This window comes from Sus scrofa, chromosome 4 (assembly GCF_054392235.1).
Source record: "Sus scrofa isolate SSC_HxYL_T2T_F1_AM1 chromosome 4, Sscrofa_HxYL_maternal_Yorkshire_Landrace_v2.0, whole genome shotgun sequence".
Classification (NCBI taxonomy): Eukaryota; Metazoa; Chordata; class Mammalia; order Artiodactyla; family Suidae; genus Sus; species Sus scrofa.
The window spans coordinates 100,335,358-100,347,776 of NC_139386.1; the positions used below are offsets into that span (position 1 = coordinate 100,335,358).

The window sequence follows — 12,419 nt, forward strand, 5'->3', positions numbered from 1 at the left end:
GAGGGCCTGAGTCCCAGATGTTTAGAGCTGTTTTGATACCCCGGGTCTGTTTGCATTCAGCCCTCTCTAGTCCCCTTCCCTGAAGATGACCAAATTTTTCCTCTAGTCTCTTCCTGCTTCCCTCCCTGTCTCCACCCCTTCCCTTTCCTCCCTCTTTCCCTCCTTTTCTCCCTTTTTAATCCCTCGCCCCTTCGCGTTTGTAGGCTCTGGGCCAATTTAGAACTACTTTTCCCAGCTTGCCCTGCGCGGGGAGGAGCAAAGTCCCCAGTTCCCGGAGTCGATAGGACTGCTGGGAAACGGTGTCCGTTTCCTCTCCCGTACTGCGTGACAGGGATTTTGAAAGGGTCACGTAAACAAACTACAACTCCCAGCGGTCCCCGCGCGCAACAGGTCAGGGCTAGGCTGGGGCCGGGTTCGCGGTGCTAGCTGAGGCGGCGGCGGCGGCTACGGCTGGAAGAGCCGGGCCGGGGCCCGCGGCGGAGGCCGTGGCTTGTATTGGGAGGGTGGCGGGGAGGGACTGGGGAGGAAGATGGCGACGTCGGGGGCGAACGGGCCCGGCTCGGCCACGGCCTCAGCTTCCAATCCGCGCAAGTTTAGTGAGAAGATCGCGCTGCAGAAGCAGCGTCAGGCCGAGGAGACGGCGGCCTTCGAGGAGGTGATGATGGACATCGGATCCACCCGGGTAAGGGGCCGCTCCGGGGAGCGGGAGCGGAGCAGAGCAGTTACCGAGCTGGGAGCCGAGAGGCGGGGCGGGGGCGGGAGCCTCAGCGAAGGAGGCGGAACGCGGCAGGGGGCCGCGGGCGCCGCTGTCTGGGAGGTGCGGGTGGAGGGCCGAGGGGCAGGAAGACGGATTTTGCCGGAGGAGATGAAAACAGCAGAGAGGTTGGGAGTTTGGGAAAGACTAGTGACTAAGTAAGTGAAGCAGGAGTGGACAGAGAGATGAGGTGGTCCCCGCAGCCCGACAAAGGTAGGAGGTGGGGTCCTTGTGCATCCCTGATTGAGTCCTCTCGGGGACTCTACTGAAGCACCTCCGATGTTGGATTATGGGATGGGTGGATGGCCTTCTTGCCCTAATCTGGCTCCTTTAAATTGGTGACCTCCTCTAATCTGGTCTCTCTGCACTCTTGTGCTACTCTCGGTACTTTGCTATCTCCGGGAAAGGGCCTCTTGAGTGGTTTGAACGGCAGCGCTGGGTACAGTGGGGCAGGAAGTCCCCTCCTGCGTCCCGTCCCTTTGCTTCCTTTTTCAAATACTTCTTGTGGTTTCCTGACGTGAATGAAGGTGAGGTCCATTGCTCACAGACTGGTGCGTGGTATTTTGCCCTGGCCGCCTTGGAGGAGAGATAGGGCTTTGAATCTCAAAAGGGGGTAACCAGTTGGCTATAGGTTATGTGGAACCTGATGGTTTGCTGAACTTTCTAGGGAGATGGCTGTTTTGTGGGTCAGTTTTGAGGTGCCTTGGGGGGGGTCTTCTATGTGTAGGGAACACTGATTCTTGGGAAGTTGCAGAAAGAAGGCATCCTGGCAGAGTTGCCTCTGAAGCCCCTCTGACCTCGGTTTCTTGCTTCCCAGGGCTGGATGTCAGAGAGAGTGAGGGGTGGGAGTTTGCCCAGCTGGTGTGCAGTCCTAATTTAGAGACACATTATTCTCAAAACAGCAGGTGAGGCTATTGCAGTGCTCCCTCATGGCAGGGAGATAGAAGTTAGGAGGAGATGGATGGTAGAACATACATAACACATTTCTTTTTTCTTTTTTTCTTTTTTTTTTTTTTGTCTTTTTGCCATTTCTTGGGCCGCTCCCGCTGCATATGGAGGTTCCCAGGCTAGGGGTCAAATCGGAGCTGTAGCCACCGGCCTACGCCAGAGCCACAGCAACACAGGATCCGAGCCACGTCTGCAACCTACACCACAGCTCACGGCAACGCCGGATCGTTAACCCACTGAGCAAGTGCAGGGACCGAACCCGCAACCTCATGGTTCCTAGTCGGATTCGTTAACCACTTCGCCACGACGGGAACTCCCATAACACATTTCTAAGCTCTTTCTGCTGGTATGATTGCCTTTGATTGAATCTGTCTTTTTTTTGGCCTTTTCTAGGGCCACACCCATGGCATATGGAGGTTCCCAGGCTAGGGGTCTAATCGGAGCTGTAGCCGCCGGCCTACACCACAGCCGCAGCAACGAGGGGTCCGAGCCACATCTGCCACCTACACCACAGCTCACTGGCAACACTGGATCCTTAACTCGCTGAGGATCCACTGAGCGAGGCCAGGGATAGAACCCGCAACCTCACGGTTCCTGGTTGGATTCGTTAACCACTGAGCCATGACAGGAACTCCGAATCTGTCTGTAACTGTGACTCTGGTTGTATTTTTGTATGTGTTTTCCTTGACTGTTAGTCTTTTCTGTGTTTTTTACCCCTTTGGGTCTCTGGAGACCATGTGTCCTAGTTTGTGGCAGTCAGAACAGAAACAGGTGGGGAAGCAAATCGTGTTTGAGTGTGTGTGTGTGTGTGTGTGTGTGTGTGTGTGTGTGTGTGTCTGAGTGTCTGAGAGAGAGAGAAACAGCCCCCCTCCCCAGCTGCTCTGAAGATCCTGATCTGTTGTTAACTGCTCCCTTTTAGGAGTTTTTGATGGTGGGGGCAGAGGCAAGAAGGTGGGTGAGAGGCTGACCCCTCCCCGCCCCCCCGCCCGCTGGAGGACTGTGACTCCAGCGAAGGCATGGTGGGATTTTAGGGCTTGTATGTACAAAGAAAGGCTTAAAGGCTGGGCCTTCTATCTTTGTGGTGCCTTGGTCTGTCAAAAGGCCCCTTCTACCCATCTTGCCCCTGCTGGATAACTTCTCTTCTGTGCATAAAAATCTCATAGGAATACATGGCCAGGGCCTGGGAACCCAAGAGTCTAAAGCTAGAGATGCGAGATCTGGGGCTCAGCCTGGTTTCTGGCCAGCTGGGAGGGCCCATTGGAGGCATATATGGCCTTTGGGGCCTGTACTCCTCTGAGAGGCTGGGGTCATCACATGTATTACTAACAGTCTCTAAGTGGCCCAGAGGTCAGCATAGTGCCCACTCAACTCACTGGGCTGAGCTCTTGGACCAAAAAGTCAGTTCTGGTGTTGGCCTCTGCACAGTGTCACCCCTGGAAACTTTTAGAATTTATCACTTATCAGCTGCCTTGGGTCTACTCATTTGGCTGGTGGCAGTGGCTAAACCTCAGAAGCGGGTGCTCATCTCTCATAGAGGGATCTGAGATCTGCAGGCAGACTGAAACCAAGCCGGGCTGAGGCTTGTGCTGTCTCCCTCCAGTACCAGACATCGCCCAGAGTGGGGATGAGGCCAAGGAGAGGGCTCAGAGCCAGGCTGGGGTGGGCTACTACTCCTTCTCCCATCCCTGTTCTCTGGGCTCCCCTGCTAGTTCAGGGGCTTTAGGACTAGGTAGAAGACTGCCTCTTGCTTTCGGGCGAGACTTTGCAGGTAGGAGAGCCATTATTCCTTATCTGTTCTAGCTCTGGAGGTGCAGGCTCTGTGTAGCCTTCCCGAGGCTGGGCAAATGGCAGAACCCAGAAGCCTGTGCCTGCCCTCCAGAGTGAGAAGGAAAGAGGCTGGCAGTAATGGCTCTGTGGCATCCACCTGTGGCCCTTCCATTGTCTTCCAATTAGTCCTGGACTCATCTGGAAGGGAAAGCAGAGGTGCCTAATAAGCACCCTTCCCCAGGAGCTAACCCATGTGACTAGCCTGGGGGTTCCTGGCAGCCCCTCAGGGACTCTGTTTAGACTGAAGCCAACTGGGAGAGGCCCTGAGGAGAGTGAAGCCAGGAGTTAGTGCTGGCACTGATGGGGGTGGCCTGTGGAAGAGGCAGGGCACGTTGCTTGCACACGGTCTCAGCAGCCTTCCCCACCAGCCTGGGCTTTGCTTCTGGCAGATCTCTCTCTCTCTCTCTTTTTCTTTTAGAGCTGCACATGCGGCCTATGGAGGCTCCCAGACTAGGGGTTGAATTGAAGCTGCAGCTGCCAGCTTACACCACAGCCACAGCCATGCGGGATCTGAGCCACATCTGTGACCTACACCACAGCTCACAGCAACGCCAGATCCTTAACCCACTGAGCGAGGCCGGGGATCGAACCCGCATCCTTATGGATCCTAGTCAGACTTGTTTCTGCTGGGCCACAACAGAAGCTCCCTCTGGCAGATCTCCTATAAGCACCTGCAGTACTAGCATGCCCTGGAGACAAGGATGGCAAGGGTGGCCACAAGAACAGTGCTCAGGACCCTTCCTGACCCTGCCTTTTGTCCTTCGTGTCTCAGTTACAGGCCCAAAAACTGCGGCTGGCATACACACGGAGCTCTCACTACGGCGGCTCTCTGCCCAACGTGAACCAGATCGGCTGTGGCCTGGCTGAGTTCCAGGTGCGTGGACACCGGCTGCGGGGTGCGCAGACTCTCAGGCAGCTCCCTCTGTTGACGACTCATCTGTCTCTTTTGGCAGAGCCCCCTCCACTCGCCTTTGGATTCATCTCGGAGCACTCGGCACCACGGGCTGGTAGAACGGGTACAGCGAGATCCCCGAAGGATGGTGTCCCCGCTTCGCCGCTACCCCCGCCACATATCCTTCACAGAGGGGCTGGGGAGCCGGGGGCAGTGGGACGGTGTTCCCCGGGAACTCAGGGTAGGAAGGGACTCCCAGTGCTGTCCAGTCCCATCCTGCGGGAGCGCTCCGTTACCCGGCCTTCCTGGAAAGTGACACTTGGCCCATGTGCCAGCACTGGCTCCTGTGACAGGGAGGTGCTGCTCTTGAGGCTCTGTCCTCCGTCTCTGGCTGGCGCTGACTGTCCCAACTGCAGGTGGCTCTTTGCTGCTAGAGGCGGGGCTCCCCGATGTGTCTCCTGCTAAGGGGGATTAACATCCCTCCTCCTCCCATTCATGTTCTTAGCTCTCCATCTCAGAGACCTCACAGCCCTGGCTCCCCCAGGCCCTGCCCAGATATTCGCCTGTACCTTTCCGGTCCCACGAGTTCCCCTTCTATTCGTTGCCCCTATTGTTGTCCCTTGTGGAGCAGGAGAAAGGCGTTTCTTTGTGTCTTTTTTTTTTTTTTTTTTTTTTTTTTGGCTTTTAGGGCCGCACCTGCAGCATATGGAGGTTCCCAGGCTTGGGGTGGAATCAGAGTTGCAGCTGCTGGCCTACACCACAGCCACAGCAACCCGGGGTCTGGGCCACGTCTGCAACCTACACCGCAGCTCATGGCAACGCCAGATCTTTCACCCACTGGGCGAGGCCAGGGATCGTGGATACTCGTTGGGTTCGTAACCGCTGAGCCACGATGGGACGTCCAAAACAGGTGTTCGCTTCTTGAAACACCTCATCTGTTAACTCCATTGTTTCTCTCTCCTCTGGTCTCTCTCCCATCCATCCCCTCCTCCCTTTTTCCCTTGACTGGTGCTCCTCACATCGACAGCTCTCCCTATAGTCCCGCCTACTTATCGCCGCCCCCAGAGTCCAGTTGGCGCAGGTCAGTGTCCAGAGCAGGTGGGCTCTGCTGCCCACTCTCTGACTTGTCTCTGGCGGGAGCTTGGGTTGGTTCCTGCTGGGCTAGGCTCTCAGCAGTACCTCCTCCCATAGTGGCAGGGCTGGGAGGGGTGGGGGTGGGGGCAGGAGGTGGGTCAGAGTCCAGTCTTGGCCATGTTGACACGGGTGGCCAAGCCTCCCAGTCCAGCCAGAGCAGGACCAATGGTAGCTGGGGTGTGTGCACTGGGGGGGTGGGGAGGGGAGAATAGCTTGCCCTCTGTCAAGAGTGGGTGCCCGGTGTGGTGTTCTGGTGCTCAGATTTCTGTACCCTTCCCCTGTCTGTCTCATCCCTAATACTCGGACCCCGCACGGTTGCTGGGTTCCAGGAGTCCTATTCAGCCTGTCCTAGCAGATAGAAGTGGAGGATTTCCAGATCTCTGGGGTGTTTGGAGGGAGGGTTCATGGATCACAGGTATCAGAAGAACCAGAAAGAAAGACGCAGGATCCGGGGTGCCCAGCCCTCTCCGCTTTGGCTGCTCCACGTTTTCCAGCCCCGATGCCTGCGTTCTGGTCCCTTGCTAGCCTTCCTCCTCCTGACTTTGTTTTTCCATCCCAGGACAATGCCCTGGGGCAATTTCCCTGCAGAGAAGGGGCAGTTGTTTCGACTACCATCTGCGCTAAACAGGTGATGGCCCTTGCCTTCTTCAGGCCACATCTCTTCTTATCTGTCATTTCTGGGGCCCTGCCCCCTCACCCCACCCTGTCCCAGCCCAGCCAGTGTTTCCCTCTCCTGAGCAGGGCACGAGGACCAGGAAGACGGTCCCTGGTGCCAGCTCACCTCTGTTCCCTCCTCAGGACCAGCTCTGACTCCGCCCTTCACACAAGCGTGATGAACCCCAGCCCGCAGGACACTTATCCAGGCCCTCCACCTCCCAGCGTCCTGCCCAGCCGCCGTGGAGGTAGGTGGCCATATTCCAGGGGAGGGACTAGCCATAGAGCTTTTGTTTGAAGCAGGTAGGCAAGTGGGCACCGCAGCCAACTCTGCCGTGTCCTTTGCAGGTTTCCTAGACGGCGAAATGGACTCCAAAGGTATGTGCTCCTCACCACACTCGGTCCGGGGGCTCCTGAATGCCCAAGGACCTCGGGCTGCTGTTGGGGGCTTTGTGCAGAGCGGGCTGGACTCCCTTCTGTCCGCCTCTGCTTCCGGTTCTGGTTACCGGCTTCTTCTCCAGCCCTCTCATCACCAGTCTTTCTCTCTCAAGTACCCGCTATTGAGGAGAACTTGCTAGATGACAAGCATTTGCTGAAACCCTGGGATGCTAAGAAGGTAGGTAGGGCCCACTGACCCTCTTCTTTTCCGGGAGGCAGGTCTTCAGGGTCCACCCCCGAGCTCCGTCCTCATTTGCCCCCTTCTTCCTTCTCTCCTCAGCTGTCCTCCTCCTCCTCCCGACCTCGGTCCTGTGAAGTCCCTGGAATTAAGTAAGGACCTCTAGGAGGTGGGCTGCAGGGGCGGAGGAGGAAAGCAGAGGGAGCTGTGGGAGGCTGATCGCTGATCTTCCCCGACCACTGCCTCCCCCATTTATGGCCTTTCCTCTCCTTCCCCAGCATCTTTCCATCTCCTGACCAGCCTGCCACTGTGCCTGTCCTCCCACCTGCCATGAACACGGGAGGCTCCCTACCTGACCTCACCAACCTGCACTTCCCCCCACCGCTGCCCACCCCCCTGGACCCAGAGGAGACTGCCTACCCCAGCCTGAGCGGGGGCAACAGTACCTCCAATTTGACCCACACCATGACCCACCTGGGCATCAGCGGGGGCCTGGGCCTAGGCCCGGGCTACGAGGCGCCAGGTGAGTGGCTGTCCTGGCTGCGCGGCCACGTGGAGCTGTCTGGCTGGAGGGATGAAGGGTGGGAGGCTTGAGCACCTGGGATTCTCCTGTGACTGCCCACATGAGCCCCTCACCTGTGCCTATCCCCCCGCCCGGTCCCCACCCCTGGCAGTTTTCTGCCAGTGAGATCTGGTAGGTGTGGCTTTTCCTCAGAAGAAGATGGAGAGCAGCCCTCAAGCGGGCAGTGCCAACCTGACTGTCAGGGACAGAGTAGGGAGGCCATTGTGTTGCCACCTCCATAGTCTGGTCACTGCTACCCATTCTGGGCAGAACGGGGCCCAGTTCCCATCAGTAATGTTGGCATCTCTGGTTTTTTGTCTGTGCCCACAGGACTTCATTCACCTCTCAGCCACCCATCCTTGCAGTCCTCCCTAAGCAATCCCAACCTCCAGGCTTCCCTGAGCAGCCCGCAGCCCCAGCTCCAGGGCTCCCACAGTCACCCCTCACTGCCTGCCTCCTCCTTAGCCCGCCACACACTGCCCACCGCCTCCCTGGGTCACCCCTCGCTCAGCGCCCCGGCCCTCTCCTCCTCCTCTTCCTCCTCTTCCGCTTCATCTCCGGTGCTGGGTGCCCCTCCTTACCCAGCTTCTACCCCCGGGGCCTCCCCCCGCCACCGCCGTGTGCCCCTCAGCCCCCTGAGTTTGCCCGCGGGCCCAGCCGACGCCAGAAGGTCCCAACAGCAACTGCCCAAACAGTTTTCGCCAACAATGTCACCCACCCTGTCTTCCATCACTCAGGTATGCGTGGCTGCCTTCCCTCCGTGTCTGTCCCCCTCCCCTCCCCTCTCCCTCCTCTGCCCTCCTCCCTGTCTGCCCTCCCCTCTGCCCTGCCCTCCCCTCCTCCCTCCCCCTGCTCCTGGGTTGTCCACCCCCCTCCCACTCCTCCTGCCTCTCCTTGCCCCCCCTTTCCATCTTGTCTCTCTGGGCTTGAGAGTGCACCCCCTGCGGTGAAGCTTTCTGATTTCAAATCTGAGCGCCCCCTCTTATTAGCCGTCTCCTGGGACAGTTATTTAACCTCTAGGAGCCTCAGCTTTCTCATCTGTGAAAGAAGGACCACGTCGTCAGACTCAGGGCCAGTCACATCTGTGACGCGCTCACATCCTGCCCCGCCCAGAGCTACTCTCGTCCTTTCCCTTCTCTCCCTTTTTTATTTCTGTTCTTCTTTTCTTGTGTCTGTCTTTTATTTTTTCCCCGCCTGTATCCTGTCCCATCCCCTCTCCCATCTCCCCTCGTTCTTTCCTAGATTTTTCTTTTCATTTTTCTTTATTTCTTTATTTCTTTTACTTTATGTTTTCCTTTTTTGGCTGCACCCGAGGCATGCAGAAGTTCTCGGGCCAGGGATCGAACCTGTGCAAGCCACAGCAGCGACCTGAGCCGCTGCAGTGACAACACTGGATCCTTAACCTGCTGTGCCACAGGAGAACTCCACGTATTTTTATTTTTATTTTACTTTTTACTTATTTATTTATTTTTGGCCATGCCCACGGCATGCGGAAGTTCCTGGGCCCGGATCGAACCTGTGCCACAGCAGTGACAACGCCAAATCCTTACCCACTAGGCCACCAGGGAACTCCTTTCATAGAGTCAGAGGCTGTCAGATCATGGAGCTTGGCCCCTTCATTTTACAGATGAGGAGGCTGGGGCCCAGAGGAAGAGTGATTTTCCTAGACTTACACAGCATGACAGGAAGAGTTAAGACCAGAACTAACGATTCTTGGTTTAGGGTTTAGCATTCTCAGCTCTCCCCTCCCTCCCATCCTTCTCTTCTGCTCTCTCTGCCCCCTTCTCCTTTCGCCCTAATGCTCCTCTTCCCCCTCCTCTACCCTTCTTTCCCCTCCTCCTTGATTGTTCTTCCCTGGAATGTATGTTCTATGTTCCATCTTTATGCAGGACCCCTTTTCTGTAGGAGAGACTAATGCCAGGCCAGCAAGGGCTCTTGTGTCTTAGAACCTGCAGTGAGTCTGTGTTCCCTCCTTCCTCTCGCTCTCCCTCTGGCCTCTCCAAGGCTTTAGAACAGCAGTTCTTAAGGTCACTGTTGTGTGGTCGGTCGCTTGTGAGTAGTTGGTTAGCAGTCGTAGTTAAAAGTACCAAGGTTTAGGAACAGTTGACTCCTGGAGTGGATTCAAAAGTATTCTTACGTTAACCTCACTGAGTCACTTGCATTCTGAGATGCATTTTTTTTTTGTCTTTTTAGGGCCGCACTTGCGGCATATGGAGGTTCCCAGGCTAGGGGTTGAATCGGAGGCCTAGCCGCCGGCCTACACCACAGCCACAGCAACACAGGATCCGAGCCTTGTCTGTTACCTACACCACAGTTCACGGCAATGCTGGATCCTTAATCCACTGAGCAAGGCCAGGGATCGAACCCGCAACCTCATGGTTCCTAGTCGATTCGTTTCCACTGTGCCACAATGGGAACTCCTGAGATGTATTTTTGGGTGGCACACTCCAGTGATGCCCAGTGTACATGATGGGGTTGGTGTTGAGGCTGGGCGCAGCTCAGCTGGCAGGAAGCCCTGACAAAGAGGTCCTCTTAGGGCTACATTGAGGGCTAAGCTCCCCGTTTTTTCCTTGCTTCTCTTCAGGGCGTCCCCCTGGACACCAGTAAGCTGCCCACTGACCAGCGGCTGCCTCCATACCCATACAGCCCCCCGAGTTTGGTTCTGCCCACCCAGCCTCCCACCCCAAAGCCTCTACAGCAGCCAGGGCTGCCATCTCAAGCCTGCTCAGTGCAGCCCTCGGGTGGGCAGCCCCCGGGCAGGCAGCTGCACTATGGCATGCTGTACCCACCCGGCTCCAGTGGGCATGGGCAGCAGTCTTACCACCGGCCAATGGGTGACTTCAGCCTGGGGAACGTGAGTACCCGGGGGGCCCTAGCTCAGAAGCGGGTGGGGGGAGCTGGAGGTGGGTCCAAAGAGCCTGAGCAGTGTCGCGGGGCCCTCTGAATTGGGAGATCTAGGTGGAGGAGATCCTTCTTCCTTCCCTGCCAGGTATTAGCCTCGCCAGCTTGGGGTTCCTCTCTTCCTGCGTTTGACCCCCACTCCCGCCCCTCTCCCCCAGCTACCTCCGTGCAGCTTGCTCTTTGATGACTACTGCTTTGACCCGTTGTCTTCCTGGCACATGCGTGCTCTGTCCCAGTAGGTACGGTGCCCACACCTACTTGGGGCCCCGTGCTCACTTCTGCTCACTTCTGTCGCTCTGCTTGTGCCCATCTCCCTCTGTCTCTGCTTTTGTTCCTGTGGTGGCGGGGGATGGGGTAGGGGTGTGTGTGAAGATCTCTGGGCCGGGGGATGTGTCAGCCGGGCTAGGCACAGGCAGGCAGGGGCACCCTCTTCTGAAGGCCTCCTCCTCAAGGCCTGTCTGTGTGTCCGTAGCTGGAGCCGTTCAGCATGGACAACCCATCCACCAGCCTGGCGCTGGATGCCTCTGGCTTTTCCGAAGGGCCTGGATTTTTAGGGGGTGAGGGGCCAGTGAGTGGCCCCCAGGAGCCCCACACCCTCAACCACCAGAACTTAACCCACTGTTCCCGCCATGGCTCAGGGCCCAACATCATCCTCACGGGTAAGAAATGTGGCTGGTAACAGGGGATGGAAGGAGGGCGTGACACATTGGGTGGCGCGGCAGGAGGCCAAGGGGACCTTGGAGGCGTTGACAGGGTGTGGGGTCCTCACCTGTCTGTTCTGCCCACACAGGAGAATCCTCCCCAGGTTTCTCTAAGGAGATTGCGGCAGCCTTGGCTGGAGTGCCTGGCTTCGAGGTGTCCACGGCTGGGCTGGAGCTGGGCCTGGGGCTGGAGGAGGAGCTGCGCATGGAGCCACTGGGCCTGGAGGGGCTCAACATGCTGAGCGACCCCTGTGCCCTGCTGCCCGACCCTGCTGTGGAGGACTCGTTCCGCAGTGACCGGCTGCAGTGAGGGCACCTGATCGCCATCCCTCTCCTCGGCCCTGTCCCCCGCCGTCACTGTCCCTTTTCTCCCTTCCCCCTGGCCAGTAGAGACTCCACTCTCTGCCCCCAGATCCTCTTTCTAACGTGAACGAGGGATCCTAAGAATGAGAAGAAGCAAGGGGTGTGTCCAGGTGGCCCCTAAATTCTGCACAAAGGGTGGGCCTAGGGGAGCTCAAGGGAGGGCCTGAAGCACTTGTAACTTTGAACCGTCTGTCTGGAGGTCAGAGCCTGTTGGAAAGCAGGGGGGTAGAGGGGAGCCCCGGAGGCAGGGCTTGTCCGGATGCCTAGGGGTGGGCAGTGCCAGCCCCTCCTCGCCACTCTTCCCCTTGCAATGGAGGAAAGAGCCAGAGTGGATATTATTTTTTATTAAATATATTATATGTTAATAAAAAAATCATATCAAACCCATGGTGTGGTTGGCTACTGTTTGGGATGCAACGGGGATCTAGGAGGTTCTTGGGGTGCAGGCCCTTTTGTCGGTTACGCGGTTTTGCATCTTGTCAATGCCATGTGGTTGGTGGAAGGTGCCCCCCAGCCTCAGAATTTGTACGCAGCATTGGGTATGGAGGTCCAGGCTGGGTGTAGGCTCCTGTGGTAGGACGGATGTATGCCCTCTCATGTGACCAGGACCTTGCTGCAGCGGCATCAGAGGACAAGGACTCTGGCCAGACAAGCTACTGCTCTTCCTCAACCGTGAGGCCTGGCAGTGAGTTGGGAGGTGAGGAGGTGACTGCTGGCTGAGCTCTGGGTTCTGAACGTTTCCCAGGAGGGTAGCTGGTCTCACTGCTAAGGCCCCCAAGGAGAGAGTATTTAAAAACTACCTGCACCAGGTAGGTCTCAGGTCGGCTCCCTCTTCTTTATGGTCCTTTAAGCCTAGAGGACCTGGAAGTTAGGTGTGGTACCAGCCTGTCTCGGACCCCATGCCTCTAGGTCTCAGGGAAGCCCATAAATCCCATTCCTGCCCCTTCACTAGGCACGAATTCACTCCGTGCTCTCCACTCTTCTCATTCATTCGCTGAGGCTTGTGTGCCAACTTTGTTTTGAGGACGTTGCCTTTTTCTGGCTTGGTTTGGAATCCTTCCCATCTG

At 57.2% G+C, this 12,419-nt stretch overlaps 1 protein-coding gene across 6 annotated transcripts; it reads left to right on the forward strand.

Annotated features, from left to right (window-relative positions):
• Window positions 1-411: 411 nt before the first annotated feature.
• Window positions 412-11,735, forward strand: CRTC2 (CREB regulated transcription coactivator 2). 6 transcript variants are annotated; one of them, XR_014844160.1, is made up of 14 exons: window positions 412-682; window positions 4,302-4,403; window positions 4,483-4,599; window positions 5,441-5,502; window positions 6,115-6,183; window positions 6,354-6,457; window positions 6,558-6,587; window positions 6,761-6,825; window positions 6,928-6,977; window positions 7,104-7,348; window positions 7,718-8,124; window positions 9,972-10,527; window positions 10,761-10,947; window positions 11,079-11,735. XR_014844160.1 is itself a non-coding variant. In XM_005663405.4 (14 exons), exons 1-14 carry the CDS (start codon window positions 530-532, stop codon window positions 11,297-11,299), a joined length of 2,082 nt encoding a protein of 693 aa, XP_005663462.1. In that variant the 5' UTR covers window positions 412-529; the 3' UTR covers window positions 11,300-11,735. The 6 variants fall into 6 exon arrangements, 4 of the variants coding, with proteins under 4 accessions (XP_005663462.1, XP_084879030.1, XP_020945459.1 ...); XM_005663405.4 differs by having other exon boundaries at window positions 9,972-10,241; XM_085022904.1 differs by having other exon boundaries at window positions 4,483-4,596; window positions 5,438-5,502; window positions 9,972-10,241.
• Window positions 11,736-12,419: the final 684 nt, after the last annotated feature.